Here is a 20950-nt window from a genome sequence, read left to right on the forward strand (position 1 = left end):
CATAATCCGTCGAACGATATTTTTCGTTCATAGCCCGAACGCTTTTTCTCTAGTGCACGTTTTCCCTTGCCGGGTCACATATTTTCATTCTTTACGATTCCGGCTCTGAGCAACGACCGTACAAGCATATATATATATACAATTTCAAATCTAAGAAAATTTGGACCCACGGGGCGTTGGGGGCACAGAGTAATGTATTTAATTTGCTAGATTTATTATCATAAGGAATTGTCTTAGACGAGCGGCACCCCCTTACATATCCAAACTGTTATTTTCCTTCTTTTAAACTGCGTAATCCCCTTAGGCAAGGTATATTCGTGACTAGCGCCATGATGGTGACCATAAAACCCCACTACAAGGTGTAATCACCGTTTTGCTAGTATATATAATTCCTCGAATGCCTACTAATTAGAAACTTGGGCGAGAAATATGCCCTCTCTTTGGGTGATTCACCAATCAGGACTCCGTTTCGCCTGTTTTTGTTTTCATGTTTGGGATAATTCTTGATGTTATTGACTTTATTTAGCCTCCGAGAATTTATGTGGAGTGAAAGAAATAACTCATTGTCTGCGCCTTTAACAATTTCTAAGCGACTGAAATTTGAAATTTGTCACTGTTATTCTTCAATATCCTTTGTTTTTCTTTTCAATAAACTCTAATTGACGGTTTATTTTCTCACGCACAAGCAATTTCCTGAAACTGTGGCTGATACTTCGCTCACATGAAGTCGAGTTTACGATCTCGTGATAAGAGCCGACAGATTCCAATCTTTTGTTTCTTATTGGAACGTATGGAAAGATTGCTTAGAAATGAAGAGATTTCACCGAAAGCTCTAAATAATAAAATAGGTCAAAGTCGCTCTCATAAAAAAGACAGTAAAAATGAACAAAAGAGGGTAAAGGGTATGGGCAAAAGTTTTATAGGCTTTGTCCCTCTACCTACACCCTGACACATTTTCTTTTCCAAGGGGGGCTTACAAGTGATAATGATACACTAATGAGGCAAGAATTTCGGATTCTGGGACTCGAAAAATCGATTTTGAGTATTTTAGAGTCAAAATCGTTTTGCGCGTCCGAGAATCCGAAATTCTTGTCTCGTTTGGAAATTTCGTCAAGTTAATCAAACCGAACAATCAATTGAACGCGCGATTTCCAGAAAGAAGAGAATTTTGGATGTGGGGTCGCGCAACAACGAAATAAGGCGGAAAAGGAAGCCCGGCCAAAAGGAACTAAATCGAAAGCTTAGCTGACATAGTCAAGAAAGAAACAACCAAAAAAAGCAGATTCTCAATGTAAGATTGTAGCGATCGGCCCAATATTAGGGCAAAAGTAAGACAGTGCAAAATTGAAACACGACAAAGAGCGGAAAAACGAGAAAGATTAGCGAAAAAATGTCCTCGTTTACAGTTAGCAGGCTGGTGCGGACAACGGTGGAAAATTACCCAGGGTTCCGGATGTTCTCACACAGCGGAGAACCCGAAACCCCGGCGAACCCCGACGAAAGCGCCTTTACACTCGGGATATTATTTTAAGCCTTGGTACGACACAAGCCTCTTAGGGTACTCAAGAATTTGAAGTACTGTTGTGGAGCGCGGTTCAAGCAGGAACTGCTCAAGTTTGACATCCGCAACTATTCAACTTCATGAGCTGATCCAGGGTTTGGGGTCAGACAAGCTCGGGAGATCGAGTGGGAGGGGTAACGAGCGGCAAAAATAAACCATATAGCACGAGATAATGTTTGGAGAGCTCTCTCTCGACATCACTTTTAAAATCCAATTCGAAGGGTTAGGCACGCTCATCCCCTGGGAGGGGGGGGGGGGGGGGTACGGGCCTGTCTGCGCTACTACTAGGTTTTACAGAGGCAAAATCCGCAGCTTTTTTTTTATAAAAGCTTATCATCAACACACATACGATACATTACTAAATATCCAATCCATTCCTTGGGATGGAAATGAATCTTTTCATTTTGGTCCTGATAATTCTGCTACCCTCAATATAGCTACTTTCAATACTGAGGGCATCTTGACTTGATATCGCTATAAAGATGATGTAGTATCTGTAGTATCTTCTAGAAAAAATACCATTAATTAGACTTTTAACAGTATTTCAAGTGCACACAATATTTCAAAATGCACACATCACACTTTCACCAGCCGCCAACCTCCTATATTAGTCATCAATGACGGTGACAGTAAATATTGGAACACATATTATAACACTTATGCCTTTTCTTTTATGATGTTCTGATCACGAGTTGTCGGTTGCTATGGATTTTGCTATATTTTTAGAACAAAAAATTTCTATCCATGCGTCTAGGTTAAGTATATTTATCTTAAAATAAATTATAGTAGAACGATGGCGAAGTAGAGAAAACAATGGAGGGGGAAAGGAAAGTATCTGACACTTTAAACTAAGTTTATTATTATTTTTTTACAATTTTAGTCTTTTTTTAATATCACTACTAAAATGTCTAACGAACATTAAGAACCGAGACAAGTAGACCATTTAATACGCATATGAGGGATTCGAAGATTATTGTTTGCGGCTAAACTGGATAAGATGTACAGATCGAGAGATCGAAGCCCATTAAAACTGTTATGTTTTAAAAGATAAAAAAGAGAAAGGCGACAGTCAAAAAACTTTACAACTTCCACGTTATTTCATTTAAAAAACTGGTTCATTAAAAACCTGGTTCGTTTGAAGCCGAAACTAATCTAAATATAAATTGTTGATGCTAAAAGGAATAAATGCATTACTGGAGGTCATAAATTGTAAAAAAATGAAAAATAAAAGTAAAAGAAATTAAGGCAGGAAGTGAAAAAAATATTTGGGAAAACCCGCTCAAAAAACATTATTTTTTTATAAAGTGGGGGAGACCCACTAAAATGGGAAAGTGGGAAATTAATTAGCCGCTGAAACAGAACGTTTCCCCAGTTTCATTAAATAGGCATTATCTTAATGTTTAGATAACTTTGATGAACAGCATTAGTTTTAAAGCCTGTTAATACTTTAGGTCTGACTCCCACAACATATATGAACCACAGAATAGATTAAAGGAAGAACTGACTCTGCTATGGGTTAGATAATGGGGACCCGAGTAATGCGCTATGGACGTCATCGCACTAACAAGTTGTAAATTGTTATGCTAATCCATTCAAAGTGAAGGTTATTTTGCCCCTAGCACAATTTATATTAGACCTATATCAGAGTGATTTAGGTAACTATAGAATTTCCATTCAAAACCTAAAAAAAGGCGGAGTATAATTGACATTTACTTTAAGATTCAATTTTGATTTTTTTTTTGCTATTGTTTGCCCAGTCACGGATTGTTCTCATAAAATATACTGATTTCTTAAGCGAGAACTCTCTTTAAAGTACATTGTCTGTTTTTTCCCCTTAAATTCGTATTTGTCAAATGAAACGCAATAAAAATTGAGAAGGAGCGAAAAAAGAAAAACTTCTCCGGTCGCCCCAGACCCCTGAAGCGCAACCTTTCAAATAAACTGTCACGTGACCAAACAAGACGAAGTCCTTGTCAATGAGCGAAGGACGGGTTTGCTCTTTGCGGGAATATGGCCGAAAATTGGGCCGACAGTTCCTACGAAGTGGATTCCTTTAATTCTAATGGCGATAATGATGTATTTGAGGAACGAGATGAGGTATCGGAACACATAAATCTTCCGCGAAAAGCTAGTGTGCTTAAAAAGGATGGTCGCGGTTCGAAAAGGTCGCTCTCCAAGTCAGTGTCCTTCTCATCGCGACCCGAGGACAAAAAAATTATCAATGGTAAGGAACTGGCTGCCACGATTAGTGCATTGCTTCATATGTAGAAACAGCTTAGATCTAATGGATGTTTTCTTATTTTTACGTGCTCTATTTGGGGTACACAAGCTGCCGACTGCCTCACGTTTATGCAAAATGGCTGTGAACTGATGAAAATTCGTTCGAATTCTCGACAATATCAACGATTCTTTGCCATCGATGAAGATTTCTCTACACTAAGATGGAAACCTTCTTCCAAGAAACCTGAAAAGGCGAAAAGTAAGTTCAACATTCTTAAGGATCGTGAGCTTTTTCAATATTATTCTTGATGGAGTGTTCTCTTATATAAATCAATGTTATCGTACCTCTCTAGATATTCTCAACCCAACAAAAATAAATATTTTAATTTTATTTTGATCTTACAATGCTCTGCACCTCAGGAAGCCGGGAGTTCAATTGTTACATTTTAATGTTTATATGAGGTATTTGTATTTGGGCTATTCTTAACTCAGCATCAATTCGTAAAAATGTACATTGCATCATGGACGATCTCCAAAGTAACGCTACCATTTCAAAGTTTGTGCAACCAAATAATGATTTTCAAGCCTGCATTAAGCCGGTTCCTATTACACATAATTAGTATTTTCCTGTGTTGTTTCTGCCGATGGCGATAATGTATCTACGCCGGTTTGAAAATAGTGTGTATTTTATGATAGTTTCTCTGAGAAAAAAAATAACGCTGGAGTACTTAAGTGCAAGTGTGTGGTTTGGATGATTTTAATCCCCTGTGAGTAGGACCACACAGGTTATTTTAAAGGCCACGCAAAATACACTGCTAGTTTTTTTTAGATAATCATGGAAATAACCACCATCCCTTGTAAAATATGTCTTAGTTTGAAGACAAACAACTTCAGCAATGTTGTTTTGATCAAATGTTGTGATGGGAACCCAATGTTGAATTTCATGAAATTTCAATATCGTCCCAAATCGCATAATAGTTTGCAGATTCCTTCTTTCCGGTAAAAATAGATATGAAGTTTATTCCCGATTGGTCAAAGATTTCAGACGATAAAAAATTAATGTTGCAGAAATCCCATATTGAAAATATATTATATTTTTCCTACTTTAACTTGGTATATTCCCACGCTGGCCAGTCAATAAATTTTTCATGTGGATTTTATGAGTATTTGGATGGTGAATGCCATCTGGCTATTGGCATTTTATTGTTTTTAAAAAAGATATAACTTGCATGATATATTAGCTCCACTGAACTATCTATTTTCATGCTATTTTCATTTATTTAGTTGAAGTGTGTTTATCTTAGGATTTTATTGAGCATGTTAATTCAGTTGTCTCATCAAACCAAGCTCGAATTCAATGGCTTGTAATTTCTTTTATTTTTAAAATCCAAGAATTTTTTTTTCAAGCTCCAGATAAGCTTAGCTCTTTTAATTGGCTCCAAGCAATTAAAAATAATGTAAAATGGGGTTCATGACCTACATCAGATCTCTTCTGCTATACTTTAGGGCTAATAATAGCCTATCAAATGCAGACTATTGACATATCCAAAGCCACTCTGCATGCAGAACCCATTAGGGGAAGTGTACATCAGTGAGTCCTTACATGAGTCCTTTCCTGTGCTCTCCACTGCATGCAAGACTCTACAGTTAATAAACAATCTGATTCAATGTTCATTCTCGGCTGCTATGGTGATCCATATTGTTTAATGTATAAACATAAGTGCTGTGTATGGTTTTTTAAAAAAAGGAGAAAGAAAACATGTGCAACCCATTATTTCAATGACTGTTGACACACATGCAGATTTTTGTGATTGATGTAGCAAAACCTGCTATGATCTGTTTGTTTGAGCACTAATTAAACCATCTGGGTCCTTTCCTTCAACACTGAAAAATGATGCATGCCTTGAATCAGATTTTCTTTGCCTCATACAATGTTCAAAAGACCTGCATGTTTATCAAGAGATCTGATTGGGGATTTGTATTTTTATTCCTTTTGAATTAAAGGATGAAAATAGATTAGAGTATTCCCTTTAGGATAAGAGGATATTCCCAAAGTGTGATTACAACAAAATTAAAAAAAAATCTTGACATAATACTACTCTTACTACTTCTAGTGCAAAAATCTTGCACTTCAAACATCAGAGTTTTTCTTATTTTTATTTTAGACATAAATTTTATCCATATAAACATTCTTTTAAGCTAATTTCCATATTAAGTTCCTTTTAAAGACTTCCTATGGAATTGCGTTATAAATATTATATGAGGTTTTCCTCTATTGAGCTACATTATTAGTAACTTGGCAACTTGAATGGGTGTTTAAGGAAGGATGTCAGTTTCTGCTTTTAGTGTTCTATACTAAAAGTGTATAGGAACAAATTTCTGTGTAATTGAGTCATTAAACATTTATGCTGATCTGCACAAATATATATTTGCAGGTGTTGTTTATGTATCTTATATTTTATATTTTTTATTCCTTATATTAAAAAGGTACCATAGTAGATGGTAACTGATAATGAAACTAGCTTTAGATTATTTTCATTTATGTTTTTTTATTGACCCAAGTATCTAAGGTACTTCATTAAAAAAATATATTTTTCATTTGCAAGTTTTGCCTACCTTCAAATTTAATCATTTTGGATCGCCTGTGTAAATAAAGTCTGTTTTGAAATATTGCTTGTTTTCTCTAAATTTATGAATATTTCTTATTCCTAAATTACAATATTTTTCCTTTGCTACTTATCACCTGTTTTTTGTGTATGACAAACATTTAAACAAACCTTAGCAAATTTTTATCTGTTATTAAGATTACATGTTTGTTCATAAGACATATAAGACATATTGCAGATCATTTTTTATTAAGAAAAAGCATCCGGAAAAGCTACCATATGACAAAATGGTAATTAAACAGATAAAAAGATCAAGGATGAAAATAGCTTTCAGTTTAGCTTAGGTTTGGGTTAATTAAATATTTACTGAAAATAAAATATATACACAGAATTTTTAGGTAGACCATTTTCACATCTATGAGAGACTTGACCTGAAATAGTATACAAGCTGTTTGATTGATTCTTTCACACAAATATGCAATAGAACCGTGGCAGTGACTCATTGTTTTTTTTCACAGTAGCATAAGAGTAGTATTTTACTGACTGATTTGTTCTTTTACAGTAGCAGACAGTAGTGTGATGTTGCTGGTTGTTTTCTTTTACAGTAGTATGAAGTGTAAAGTGTAGTGTAAAGGTAGCATGGCGTGACTGATTGGTTCTCATGGTGTGACTGATTGACAGTTGACAGTGACAGTTTGACAGTTGCATGAAGGTAGCATGGCGTGACTGACTGTGAAGGTAACATGGCGTGACTGATTGTGAAGGTAGCATGGCGTGACTGACTGTGAAGGTAACATGGCGTGACTGATTGTGAAGGCAACATGGCGTGACTGATTGTGAAGGTAACATAGCGTGACTAATTGTGAAGGTAGCATGGCATGACTGATTGGTTCTTTGACAGTGATGTGAAGGTAGCATGGTGTTACTGATTGTGAAGGTAGCATGGCATGACTGATTGGTTCTTTGACAGTAATGTGAAGGTAGCATGGTGTGACTGATTGTGAAGGTAGCATGGCATGACTGATTGGTTCTTTGACAGTAATGTGAAGGTAGCATGGTGTGACTGATTGTGAAGGTAGCATGGTGTGACTGATTGGTTCTTTGACAGTAATGTGAAGGTAGCATGGTGTGACTGATTGTGAAGGTAGCATGGTGTGACTGATTGGTTCTTTGACAGTAGTGTGAAGGTAGCATGGCGTGACTGATTGTGAAGGTAGCATGGCGTGACTGATTGTGAAGGTAGCATGGCGTGACTAATTGTGAAGGTAGCATGGCATGACTGATTGGTTCTTTGACAGTAGTGTGAAGGTAGCATGGCGTGACTGATTGGTTCTTTGACAGTCGCATAAAGGTAGCATAGCGTGACTAATTGGTTTTTTGACAGTAGCATGACAGTGACTGATTGATTCTTTGACATGACTGATACATTTTGACTGTGACATGGTTGAATCATTGTCACAGTCATGTCAATATTTCTTTGATTACATGTCATGACACTGAACGTGGAGACAGAAGAAAAAATCATGGTCCCCATAGCTTGGACATGACACCTAACTCATTTGTTTTATTTTCTCTTTGTAGTTTCTATGGATACTGTAAGGGAAATCCGAAGTGGTAAAAACACAGAGATATTCCGTGAGATGGACCGTGATGACATACAGGAGGACTGTGCTTTCTCTATTATTTATGGCGATAATTTTGACACCTTAAACCTTGTTGCATACTCTCCCGATGAGGCCAATATCTGGGTGACTGGCTTGCGATGTCTAGTGGACTCTGAGAAAGGTACAAGATGTGAGTTAAATTATATATTATTTAGAGCCCACTTATACTGAAAACCCATTAATTGTGACTTTTTATTTTTGTAATAACTGCAACCTCATATTAGACCCCTTACAGCTCATTACCATTGTCTTGTGACTGTTAAACCCTGTGCAATTAATTCACACAAAAAGATCAGTCCTTGCAGCATTGTTGGCCCAAGCATGGCTGTGCAGTTTGCACACAATGTCGTGTACAAAGCTGGGGATTGAGGGCCAGTGGAGCTGGCCTTATAGTGGGGGCTCAAGACAAAGTTCAGAGATAAAATGTTGGGACTTCAGATTATTTGTATTCAAGAGGAGTGGAGGCATGCACCACTGGGGAAAGTTTGACCTTCAGCGTAATAAAACTGTTAGAAACTTTGTCAAAAATAGGGTAATTAAACCCATTCTCCAGTCTCAGTAGTAATGGGGTGTGTCCTAGTAGTGGAACTATACAACATCTCATTAACACTTCATCATTTTCTTGTACAGCTCATAGTCTAGTGGAGCAGAGGCAGCAGATGAGGGATAGATATCCTTTTAGAAGTATGCTGCATAATAATGCTTGTTAGGGGTATTGTTGTTAAAAGATATATTATTATCTGTGTTTTTCTGGACGAGCTTGCCTTCTTTTGGTTTATTGCAATTGTTTGACATCATACTTTTTTCCTGTTTGGCTGAGACATTTTTTATTGCCTCTCTCATAATTTATACATGGAAACAACAGTTTTCAGCTCTACAGCATGTGACAATCATTAGCAAAACACCATGCAAAGGTGAATTCATTAGATTTAAGTCAGATTGTACAAAAACTATTACAGCGAAACGAAGAACAATGAACTTTGTTTTGACATTAGCATAGCCACCTCTATCAGATGCTACACAGGGGTATCTTTCCATATGATACCTGATGACTGCACACGCCAGTAAGTCAAATCCTGGGTATGGGCCTGCTCATTACATTAGATAAAGCTAGTGCATATAACAAGCTGATAACCCATAGGATTCCTTAACCTTGCACACATGGCTGAAGGAACAGTTTGTCTTGGCGGATATGGGTGGCAAGGGTAGGCTGAATGAGATAGAGGTTCTAACCGTTCTACGGCAATTAAAAGTGCAGATACCAGAAGTCATTGTCAAACAACGATTTAAGGTATGCTAGGAAACGTTTTGATCAGGTACCACAGTGAATGACATAATTGTTGTCAGTCTATTGAGCACCAGTCTTCTAAACAGTTGCTGCTTTAATCTGGTGTGCTGACCCCATATCATCATACTCCTCTGGGTTCCAATCAGGCTCTTTTCAATCTTAAAACCTAAACGTTCTGCATTGGGGATTTTGATTCCTTACTGGGGTCTGCCTAAAAATATAGGTTTCATGACTAAATCTGATGCACTGATGCAAGACTGTTGAGAACCCATTTATTTGTGGTTAAAACTAATTGAGCACAATGGCAATCATTATACACAATATATCTCATTATTTTCGTGTACTATTTACGATTTCCTTTTATCTGCCAGGAGGCTACAGCTGTGAGCTCAGCACCACAAAAGAATAGCTTATCGCGAGAAGAATTCCTCTCCTTTTACAAAGAACTGACCACTAGACCTGAAATATACTTTCTTTTAGCGAGGTAAATCCACTGGGGCGATGGACACCACTGAATTTTAATGGTTCTATGATGACTGGTGTGTTTGTCTAGTGCTCGTCAGTGATGTGTTGCCCAGTGTCGATTGTTTCTTTCTGCCGTGTTGTGTTGTCCAGTGATGATTATTTGTGTTGCGCGATCCTGTATAGACTGTTTGTCACTATTACCCGGCGCTATGCCTAAAATTGGCCTTACCAAAAGTACCTGCCTAATGTTGTTGCATGTCGTATTATGTGGCTCTGTGTTGACTGATTTGCTGTGTTGTGTTGTCCTGTGTTGATTGTTTGTTTTTGACGATGTTGCGTGGTACTGTGTTAATCATTTGTGTTATGTTGCGCGGTCCTGTATTGACTATTTGTCTCTGGTGGTGCTGTGTTTTTCAATGTTCACTGATTTTCGGTGTTGTATTATGTGGCTCTGTGTTGACTGATTTTCTGTTTTGTGTTGTCCTGTGCTGACCTTGTTCCTCTTTTTTGCTTAATCCCACTCGTACCTTTTAGGTACGCAAGTAACAACGATTACCTGACTACGGATGACCTATTGCTTTTCCTGGAGTCCGAGCAGGGGGTGAGTGCATAGTTTTATAAAGTAAAGGGCGTGTTTCTAACAAAAGGCATACAAAACGTTAATCAGATATCAATACCGAGAAATGTAATAACAATGTGACAATAAGGCAGCCTCTCTTTAAAGAATGTCGATCACCCACTCCTTTGTTATTGTTTATCTTTGAAAATACAGCGGTTTATTTGCAAGGAAACTTAAAAATAACAATCTACGAATGCAATCTGAAATGTTATGGACGATACTTGATTGAAAAAAAAATCGTTTAAGGCTGGTTCACACTAGCGACATAACGACATATTATCGCGCCCTTATGTCCTTTTATAACGACATTGACATAACGACATGAGAAAAAAAAACATGTTATTTCTCCTACGTCTTTGTCTCTGTCGTTATGTCATTATTTGGAACCATTCACAGTTTGAAGATAGGAAATAAGAGTGTCCGTTATGTCGTTATGTCGCTAGTGTGAACCAGCCTTCACTTGCTTGAATTAGCCGATGGAAATGGATGCTTTGTGTGACTCGGCATTGAGCGGGAGCATGAAATGGCGGCGTGATTGGCCTTCTTTAAACCAGTTTTGTTGAATTAGGCCCGCCTGCTTAAATATTGCTTATAAATAAAACAACAACCAATGTGGTAATGTAGGAACTGTCGGGGCTCTACTGCTGTTGTTACGTAAGGGTAAAAAAGCAGAGAAGCCAACCTTGCCTCACAAGTGCGTTCCTTCTCGTCAGATTACAAGAGCAGGCAAGCATTACTGCTTAGAAATCATCAGCAGATGTGAACCAACGGAAGAGGGAAGAAAAAAGAAGTGTCTTGGAATCGATGGTATGTCAATATCGGCGAACAACTAGCATTATACGATATTTGGTTGTCAGGTGTGCGTGAGTATTGGGAAAATGCGAAATTTTATCTCGTTTGACGCAAAAAGATATCGCATCAGATTTATTTAACTCCCTTTTCTTGATATTCTTCTATATTTTCCTTGTCATCATATCGTTTCGCTTAACGTTCGGCGGAACTACTCTGACTTCTCTTTGTTATTCAGGTTTTACGCAATATCTGATGGAGTCTGATTGCGATATATTCGACCCGGACCAACAGAATATCTGCCAAGACATGACACAGCCATTATCGCATTACTTCATCGCATCGTCCCACAATACGTAAGTCTAGTCTCTTTCAAATGTGCGGGTCTGTTAAAAAGCGCGAGAAGGCAATTCTTTAGTTTCTCTGGTTTATATGTGCAGCGTGCAAACAGAACAACATTGTCCTTAATTGTTGGGGTAACGGTTTTTCACAAATGTTCTTCATGTGAGTGTATAAACAGTCCAATAACATCTTCAACCCCACTTAATATCAAGAAATGCAAACAACAACACTACATCTTGTAACATGCATGCAAACACCAAACAACATCTTCCCACATCACACAACATTCTGCATGAGTTGTAAACACCAAAACAACATCGTTCAACATCAAGGAAAATCATGCAACGTGGTGAGGAATCGGCACGACAATTCTTAACACCACAAAACATAATTCAACATGGTGTACTAACAGCAAAACAAAATCTTCCGACACTACTTAATAACATGCAAAATGCAGTCCAACCTATCTCAGGACCAATCAGGTTTCTTGTTATATGCTTTGCACACCGTACATTAATATATCTTCTAATGGGATAACAGTGCTTTTTGCTAATTGTTGTGTGTATTGTTGTTCAGGTATTTACTAGATAACCAGCTAAGCGGGCGCTCCAGCATAGAGGGTTATATAGCCGCACTTCAGCAGGGATGCCGGTGTGTTGAGTGTAAGTAAATAAATATATCGTGAGGTGTTAAATGTTAAGTCATGCAGGAAAGTGTAGTTGCAATACAGACATAGCTCTTGTTTAGTCGCAAGGTTTTTTTTTTGTGTGTGTTGGGTATTTACCGGGATGTGTTGTGCATAAATATACAAGAGAGATTTTTAGGCGAATTATTACAGAGCTGCCGATTGTTGTATTGTAGCTTGTGATTTGTCATTGCAGTGGACTGCTGGGACGGCCCATATGATGAGCCTATAATTTACCACGGCCACACCCTCACCTCCAAGATCATGTTTAAAGAAACCGTGGAAGCGATAGAGGAGCATGCATTTGATGTCAGTCCGTAAGTATATCATCGTTACTATTACATCGTCTTATTTTTTTTCAGTCTGGATCATCATTACCATCATCACTAGAGCCGTCTCGACCATTATAATCGTCGTCATCCATCATTTATATTATTACACCATTCTCATTATTATAAGCATCATCACAATCATCATGGCTATAACCATCACCATTATATTCATCATTCATCTATTTTATTATCTGTACCATTATTATAATTACTAGCATCATTATTATAACCATCATCATTATAACCATCATATCGCCATTAGCGGACGACAACGGCAGAAATCAGTAGAATTTGATCCAGAATTCAATAGCAGCACGTGAAAATGCGTTCTGTCTGATACATTTCAGCCGTTTTCCATAAAAACACGAAGTGAAAACTCCAAGTTTGACGATCAAGTGAAGACGCGGACGTTTGCACTGTAAACTCCACTAACTACATTCGCTACTGTAGAAATAATGTCCTTAGTTTATTTTTGTCTGTCTCTGGCTATAATGTTTTACTTATTCCATTGCAATTGAATTATAATTGATTGCCACTCGCGAAAACATCTTTTTCGATCGCATTGTCGTAGCCGTCGCCGTCATTATTAACATCACTATCATCATATACGTTTCCCTAATTTGATTATTCTGCATTTAATTTCGGTATGCGCAACGATAGAACGCCAAAGTTACCGTGATACTGCTTGAGGTAGTTTATGAGGGCTTGCTCTATTCGCGTTTGAGGTTTATTTTGATTGAGCTACACACGAGACGTTTTAAAATTCGAAAACAGTTCCGCGTGTTTTTTGTTGTGTTCCTATATCCGCGAAAGGAACTGAATAAATTATCACTTAACGGAACGGTTGTTCCGTTTAGAGGTGAAGAATCGGAACGCTAATGGCACGCTTCGGAACAAAAGGACTTGTTTGTACAATGAAGAACAAAATGTTTCCTTTTCGAAATCCACAAAGGAACTGTTGGTCCTAATTGATGCAATTAGGAACAACAGTTCCTTTTTTGACGCGTTCCCAATTGAGGACCACCACTCAAAAAGAACAAAAGTTCCTGTTTGCTACGGTTAATAGACTTAAAAGGGAACGCCTGTTCCTAAGTGGTTAAAAGTATAGGAACAGTGGGACCGATTTGGCCTAAATGGTGCCGTTTCTTTGCGAAAAGGAACAACAAAAGGGCCACAATGGACCGAAGTGGGGTGTTCCCTTTTTCGAAAACATGAACAAAAGTTCCGCATCTATGGTTTTGTTTCTCAATCTCAAAAGATATGATCTTTCAAAGCGATGCCTAGACTCGCACAAGCTGTGCAAAAGCAAGGGCATGCCGAGGCTTGCTTGGGCATGCCATTTTGGTTTATCGTGCCCAACCAATAGACTGCTGCCACTATTTCGAGGCTGTCGCGTGGCAGTGATTGATTGGCTCTTTTCACTTATTTGATAGCATTAAACATGCGGTACGCCGCATACGTTTCTCATTCTCGCATTAACCGTTGCTGACAAGAGATGGTAAAGCAGGGTAATGTGATAAACTGGTCGCTTCTTCCAAATGCTGCGAAGAAACCAAAAAGAATGCACTTAGAAGAAGACGAAAATGACGGGCTGTTTCATTGCCCTGTACCAGACTGCCATAACGATGGGTTTGGAACTCAAAGAGGGTGTAGAAAACACGTCAAGAAAAAGCACCCATGGTTTTATTACTTTGATGAGAAACCCAGCGACTCAGACATCGAAGCTTCCCGAAGCCAAATGGAAAAGGAGAAGGGGCAACGACGTTCAAGTAATGGCGTCCCATCGTTTGACATGTCTTGCACGTTTGCTGAGCAATTTACCGCGTGGCTCAAGGGCAGTGGTGGGGGCTGCAAAAGTGATCGACAAGCGCAGCAACTGGTTAGCAAATGCTTGAAGTTTCTGAAATTTTGCAGCGAGGACGAGGATCATCTCACATTAGATATTGTGGACTTTTGCTTGTGTTCGCCTAATCTACTTTTCAAATTTGCCGATTCAATGCAGAGCGAGTGGCAGTTGGGTCATGCCGGTCGAATCGGATACCTGGACGCCATTGCAGAACTAGTGACCTACAGGAAAGTAAACGGAGTATCGGAAGCGGTGCTTAGAGGGCTGTCTACGACGGACACATACTTGAAAAAGGTGCGTAAGACCGTCTCAAAAATGATGCGACTACAGTGGACTAGCGATTTAGACATCGATGTGCTAGAGGCCAAAGGGCACTGGGCAACCATGGACGAGCTCCTTGGTGTGGTGTCTCGCTACTTGCCCCGCTACGAGGCCGTGCTGAGAACGTGCAAGGACACGCCCGACAGGGCGTCTCCGTTTGATCTGTCGTTTGCCACTAAATTTCTCGCCGTTTATCTGTTTATCCAAGTCAAGGGCTCGCGGCCAATGACGTATCAGTATCTGACTGTGGACATGGTGCGCACTGCCAAGACTAACGGAGGTTTTGTCGACCAGAAAATGTTCAAAACAGCGGGCAAGTACGGCTTCGACTCGCTCCTTCTGACCGACACAAACATGAGTGTGCTCGAGGGATACATAACCTACATTCGCCCGCTACTCAAACCCAAGTGTGAGTACGTCCTAGTTACGAGAAACGGGGGTCAGCACAACAAGCTCGGTGAGCTGATGAGCAAACTTGTGTTTGAAGCGACTGGCAAGTATGTTCACCCCACACGATACCGACAAATCGTCGAGACGTCTAGCTGCAAAGTGCTAAAAAGTGCCGATCGAAGCGCCATCTCTGAAGATCAGAAGCACAGCTCGAACGTCGCCAAAGTGCACTATCGCAAGCAGCGTTCACGCGAAGTCGCCACAAAGGCGCGCGAATGCCTCGAAAAACTACACGGCGACAGTGGCACCAAGCTGGACAAAGAGGTTCTAACGAGGCTCTCCGACCTTTCAAACTCTTCAGAGGATCAAGACGACTGCACGAAGTCGTGCTCTTCAACGGACGAAGTTCAAGAAATCTCCACACCGCCAGCAGCGAGAATGAAGCCTTCAGCCCGAAAACTACCGGCAAAGCAGAAGCGCGAAGACGCTTTTTTGATGACAGAACTGTGCCCGGCTCGCAGAAAATCGCTCCTATTTACGCCCGAAGAGGACAAGTATCTTAAAGTTGGTCTCAAAAGATACGGGTTCGGACAGTGGACTTCGATCTTAAGAGACCCCGACTTCCATTTCCAAAAAGGGAGGAGCCCCAACTCGTTGCTCAATCGAGCAAACAGAAAATACGGCACCATGGATAACCACTTAGTGGACAGGAAAGGCTAGGTGGGACATGATGTACTTACAGTCATTCTAATTTTGGCGTTTCGACATGTTTCTTTGTATTTAGTAAAACTGAATGTATCACGCCACAAGATCGGACTAACAAGCGTCTTACAAAGTGTGCATTAAATTTGGCTGAGAAAACCGTTCAGTCTTGTTTGCCCTTTGTCTGTCGGTTGCGGTTTACGAAACTTGAGTCGGTTGCGTCGTCCCTTGGGTGTCTGGGTGAGGGAACGGCGCTTGGCCGGTGTAGTGAATGCCATCAATTCTATCCCTGGTGATTCCCATCTGTTTGGTTTTGGGCTCCATGATGGGGTCTTTGGTATCTAAAAAAGCGTGAAAGGCTCGAATAATTTGATCAGCAAAAAGGTAACAAAAACACATGTTTACCTCTGGCATATCGTCACTTGAGCCTTGGCGAGGAGGGGTGTGTGTCTGGGATGGACATCCGCTGTCTCGAACCAAAGAATCTTGGTCTCTGTCTGCCTCATCGTCGCAGCTTGGTAGCGGATCCCATAAGTTTAGCTACAAATGCGCACATCGTTGGTCGAGGAGCCCCCAGCTGATTCACGCCTTCCGTCTTTCCTCAATCGCCGTCTCGCAAGCCAGAGTTCGAGTGTTGGTATGCTGACTTTTGAGCTTGTCGCTAACAAGTTGCACAAACGCTTTAGCGCTTTTCAACGCCTCGTTCTCCGAGATTGATTGCAATCTCGACGAACATCGGTGCAGCTCAGTCTCAGTCGCTCGCACCCAATGGCTCTCGAATGCCGCTCTTGCCATGACTTTCCTTTTCTCAGCCTCAGACTTCTGGTGATCCTCTCTAATCCGGCCTAGTTCCACGATTATTTCCTCGGGCATTGCATCTTCGGGGTCTTCCGGTAATAATTCCAGCAAGTTGTGTGGAACTCCCAGATCCACCAGCCTTTACTTCGGCTTTTCAGCATTTTAGATTTACGGGCCTTGTTTAGTTGCTGGTGCAAACTCCTCTCTCCTTTCATCTTCTCTAGTAAAATGTTGAGCTGTCGCTTTCGCATGCTGAATGGCCGGCAGTTGCGATACTCAGCTTGTTGAACGTCTCTGCGTCACTGCCAGAATAGTTATCCTCGTCTCCATCTAAAAAGGTAATCTGGCATGCAACCCAGTAGGAAATCGCAGGATATATTTGCTTCCCCGGCGTAGAAACTTGAGATGCAACGACCGTCTCCTCGTCATCTCGTCCTGACTCTTCGTTTGCTGCCTGCAAAAAAAAAAACCCAAAAGTATATTTAAAGAAAGTAAATAGCGAAAAAATATCTTTATACAGTTTTCACAATCTTACCTCTTCAGACATTTTAGCTTGCTTCAGCTTAGACGTGCTTATGGCAGAGAAGAAAAATGAGACTTCTTTAAGTTTCGCCAGCGCTGTATCGCATTCTTCTCTTTTTGAACAAATCCACGACCACGCGTTTTCTATTTCATCTACCCTCCAGATGCATTTAAATGATATGACAGAACAGAGGTTCTGTATTGGTCCGACGAGGTGGCATTCGGCCGCATCCCTTATGAGCTTGCTGTTGAGCTGAGAGCACGGCTTACTCATAGTGAATGAACTGATTCTTGCCTTTTTCTGTCTCTTTATATAGAGTAGCCACATTGCTTTATCATTGGGTAGTTTCAGTAATGCCATTGTAAGACGGTTGTTTGTTCATTTTCAATAGGGAACACAAAGATGATTACGTAACTCAGTAGAAATAAAACAAAAGTATGCATTTCTCACAACAACATGCGTGAAACAACACCCGCTATGATTCTACTTACAAACTAACACAAGAGTAATAAATTCGATCAGTTCCCGCTATACCCGTCAAACCCGGAATACCCGGTGTATTCAGAACAAAGTTGAACGATTTCTAAATCGTAAGAAACTTACAGTTACTACTAATGTCATAGTATTGTTGAATGGAATAGATTAAGCATGAGGTCGAGACTGAATTCATAATCAAAGAATGTTCAAGTTTGTTTAGAATACACCGGATACTCCGGGTATGGCGGGTATAGCGGTTATGGCATGAATTCATCAACTAAACACATCAACTTAGCTTAGAATACACCGTGTACTCCGGATAAGGCGGATATAGCGGGTATTGCATGAATTCATTACTAAAGTACGTTGAATTTGGCTGGGAATACACCGTGTACTCCGGGAATGGCGGGTATGGCGGGTACTTCTACTCTTACTACTACTACTACTTACTACTATTATTATTATTATTATTATTATTATTATTATTATTATTATTATTATTATTATTATTATTATTATTATATATATATATATATATTATATTATATATTATATTATATTATATTATACTATATTATATTATATATTATATTATATTATACTATATTATATTATATATATTATATATTATTATATATATATATATATATATATATATATACATATATATATATATATATATATATATATATATATATATATATATATATATATATATATATATATATATATATATATATATATATATATATATATATATATATATGTGTATATATATATATATGTATATATATATATATATATGTATATATATATGTATATATATATATATATATATATGTATATATATATATATATATGTATATATATATGTATATATATATGTATTATATATATATATATATATATATATAATGATAATAATAATAATAATAATAATAATAATAATAATAATAATAATAATAATAATAATAATAATAATAATAATAATATTAAGTAGTAAGTAGTAGTAGTAGTAAGAGTAGAAGTACCCGCCATACCCGCCATTCCCGGAGTACACGGTGTATTCCCAGTCAAATTCAACGTACTTTAGTAATGCATTCATGCAATACCCGCTATATCCGCCTTATCCGGAGTACACGATGTATTCTAAGCAGAGTTGATGTGTTTAGTTGATGAATTCATGCAATAACCGCTATACCCGCCATAGCCGGAGTATCCGGTGTATTCTAAACAAACTTGAACGTTCTTTGATTATGAATTCAGTCTCGACCTCATGCTAAATCTATTCCATTCAACAATTCTATGACATTGTTAGTAACTGTAAGTTTCTTACGAATTTTGTTTTGAATTCACCGTGTACTCCGGGAATGGCGGGGACAGCGGGTATTGATGGGATTTATCTCTCTGACTTGTTGTTTTTGTTGTTAGTTGATTATTTACTTTTAATTTAATACGAATTCTCAGTCTTGGAACCTGTGTTCCTGTTCATATTTGGCAATAGTTCAGCCTCTTGCTGTTGCCACAGGTCTTCGGTTGATGCTTGTCATTCGTTACTATTTGTTTACCACTGCCATACTGTACTGCCATTCATTCAAATTGGTTTGATTTCTGACAAAGAAAAGTGTTTTTTCTCCTATTTGAATAAATAGGCGGTGTTCCGATACGTACAGTTCCTCATTTTTTGAGACGCGCGTTCACAATTATCGGTTCATTTTAATGAAAATATCCTTTTGAGTTTAGTTTTTGGATGCAAATCGAAAGAGCAATGCCTCACGAACATTTAGAGTGCTAAAAATCCCAAGTGCGACTGACCGTTAAAATCTGCCAGCGAGACGAAAGGCAGAGGAACAAAAATTTGGGAAACGATCATCAATATCACCATTATCATTATCATCGTCATCGTCGTCATCATTATAATCATTATCATCATTGATGTCACCATTATCATCGTCATCATCATAATCATTATCATCATTGATATCACCATTATCATCGTCATCATCAAAATCATTATCATCATTGATGTCACCATTATCATCGTCATCATCATAATCATTATCATCATTGATATCACCATTATCATCGTCATCATCAAAATCATTATCATCATTGATATCACCATTATCATCGTCATCATCATAATCATTATCATCATTGATATCACCAATATTATCGTCATCATCATAATCATTATCATCATTGATGTCACCATTATCGTCATCATTATCGTCAACATCACTAACTCCCTCATTATTTTTCATCGTCGTCACATTAAAATAACGAGATTTGTTCATGTTTTTGTAACTTGCAGATACCCTGTCATACTCTCGATAGAGAATCACTGTTGCGTGAAACAGCAACAAATTATGGCTAAATATCTCAAGGAAATATTAAAAGGTACATATGTCAACACGGGTAAGACTAATCCTAAAACTCCAAATTGCTCAAAAACAACATCATTTTTGCCTGAAGTTTCGGCATGCCTTTCAGTGTTGCTTTATCGATTTTTTTTCGTTGGAAAATTTCGTTACCTTCCCATCAAATAACCAAGGTTCGTTGGGAGCCCGCGTAACGGCCTACCCTGAGTATGAAGCGTCACGCCTCTCTCGCCTTGCTTGATGGTGGCTATCTTGCTACACGATCTAAGTGATAAACTTAACAATAATAATATTTTGTATGCAGATAAACTGTACACCGAGGCGCCTGGTGAGGACGAGACTTTTCTCCCATCTCCCGAGGCGCTAAAAGGCAGGATATTGATAAAGGTAAAAAACATAAGAGACATCACATATGCGGCATATAAAGTTGCGTAGGGCTCGGTACTCGGGTACTCTCTCGGTACATAAAACATTCTATGTGAAATGACTTATATGCCTAAAAGTACTATTTCCGATCCTTTTCCATCCGCCTGATGTGAGACGTTCAAACCACAATTTTGTATTTTAAAAAAGACCAGAGGTCGTTAAAAAAAACTGGATGGTTATTTCGCATGATTTTGACTGTTTTCCAGCTTTCCGAAATAATACTAAAATCACGCTTGTGCGAGTAACCCCTTTAAAGGGCTCGTGTCCCCGTGGCCACGGGAAAAACCCTTAATTAACTTCAAGTTTGTCAGAAAACCCCATATGTCATCAAGACATTTCTCAACCTTTGATTAAAATCTTTGATACATTGTGTACACCATGTTTTGGAAATCTCGTTATAAAGAACACTTTAAAAACTATATAAAAAAAAATAACAAACCTTTTTTCTGTTAACTATAGGGGCAGCCCGTTATTTAGAACAGTTTATTAGTCTCTTATTAACGGGGCTTTACTGT

At 38.6% G+C, this 20950-nt stretch overlaps 3 protein-coding genes across 5 annotated transcripts in view; 2 read left to right on the top strand and 1 right to left on the bottom strand.

The window, feature by feature from the left end:
• Positions 1–3485: 3485 nt before the first annotated feature.
• The window catches only part of LOC5518730 (inactive phospholipase C-like protein 2), a 30537-nt gene continuing 13072 nt past the window's right edge, over positions 3486–20950 (top strand). For 2 of the 3 annotated variants that reach the window (XM_032363418.2, XM_032363420.2), the window contains exons 1-13: positions 3486–3785; positions 3891–4040; positions 7969–8181; positions 8682–8721; positions 9213–9342; positions 9711–9823; positions 10339–10405; positions 11137–11230; positions 11451–11568; positions 12131–12216; positions 12436–12556; positions 19943–20028; positions 20314–20396. In XM_032363418.2, the coding sequence (XP_032219309.2) occupies positions 3572–3785; positions 3891–4040; positions 7969–8181; positions 8682–8721; positions 9213–9342; positions 9711–9823; positions 10339–10405; positions 11137–11230; positions 11451–11568; positions 12131–12216; positions 12436–12556; positions 19943–20028; positions 20314–20396 (1515 nt within the window). In that variant the 5' untranslated portion in view covers positions 3486–3571. The remainder of the gene's footprint in view (positions 3786–3890; positions 4041–7968; positions 8182–8681; positions 8722–9212; positions 9343–9710; positions 9824–10338; positions 10406–11136; positions 11231–11450; positions 11569–12130; positions 12217–12435; positions 12557–19942; positions 20029–20313; positions 20397–20950) is intronic. The other variant, XM_032363419.2, reaches the window with a different exon arrangement.
• LOC5517448 lies at positions 13065–17085 on the top strand. The gene has a single exon (XM_032361813.2). It carries the CDS (start codon positions 14067–14069, stop codon positions 15846–15848), a length of 1782 nt encoding a protein of 593 aa, XP_032217704.2. The 5' UTR covers positions 13065–14066; the 3' UTR covers positions 15849–17085.
• Positions 16634–17840, bottom strand: LOC125561246. The gene is made up of 2 exons (XM_048725148.1): positions 17164–17840; positions 16634–17082 (listed from the first exon to the last, which is right to left on the bottom strand). Exons 1-2 carry the CDS (start codon positions 17509–17511, stop codon positions 16849–16851), a joined length of 582 nt encoding a protein of 193 aa, XP_048581105.1. The 5' UTR covers positions 17512–17840; the 3' UTR covers positions 16634–16848.

The sequence above is a fragment of the Nematostella vectensis genome, chromosome 3 (genome assembly GCF_932526225.1).
Source record: "Nematostella vectensis chromosome 3, jaNemVect1.1, whole genome shotgun sequence".
Lineage (NCBI taxonomy): Eukaryota > Metazoa > Cnidaria > Anthozoa > Actiniaria > Edwardsiidae > Nematostella > Nematostella vectensis.

Excerpts from the sequence above, each read along its gene's own strand:
- LOC5517448 (XM_032361813.2), top strand. The coding sequence starts at position 14,067 with ATGGTAAAGCAGGGTAATGTGATAAACTGGTCGCTTCTTCCAAATGCT.
- LOC125561246 (XM_048725148.1), bottom strand. The coding sequence starts at position 17,511 with ATGGCATTACTGAAACTACCCAATGATAAAGCAATGTGGCTACTCTAT. Across the intron at positions 17,083-17,163 it reads AAGCTAAAATGTCTGAAGAG|GCAGCAAACGAAGAGTCAGG; the intron begins GTAAGATTGTGA and ends TTTTTTTTGCAG.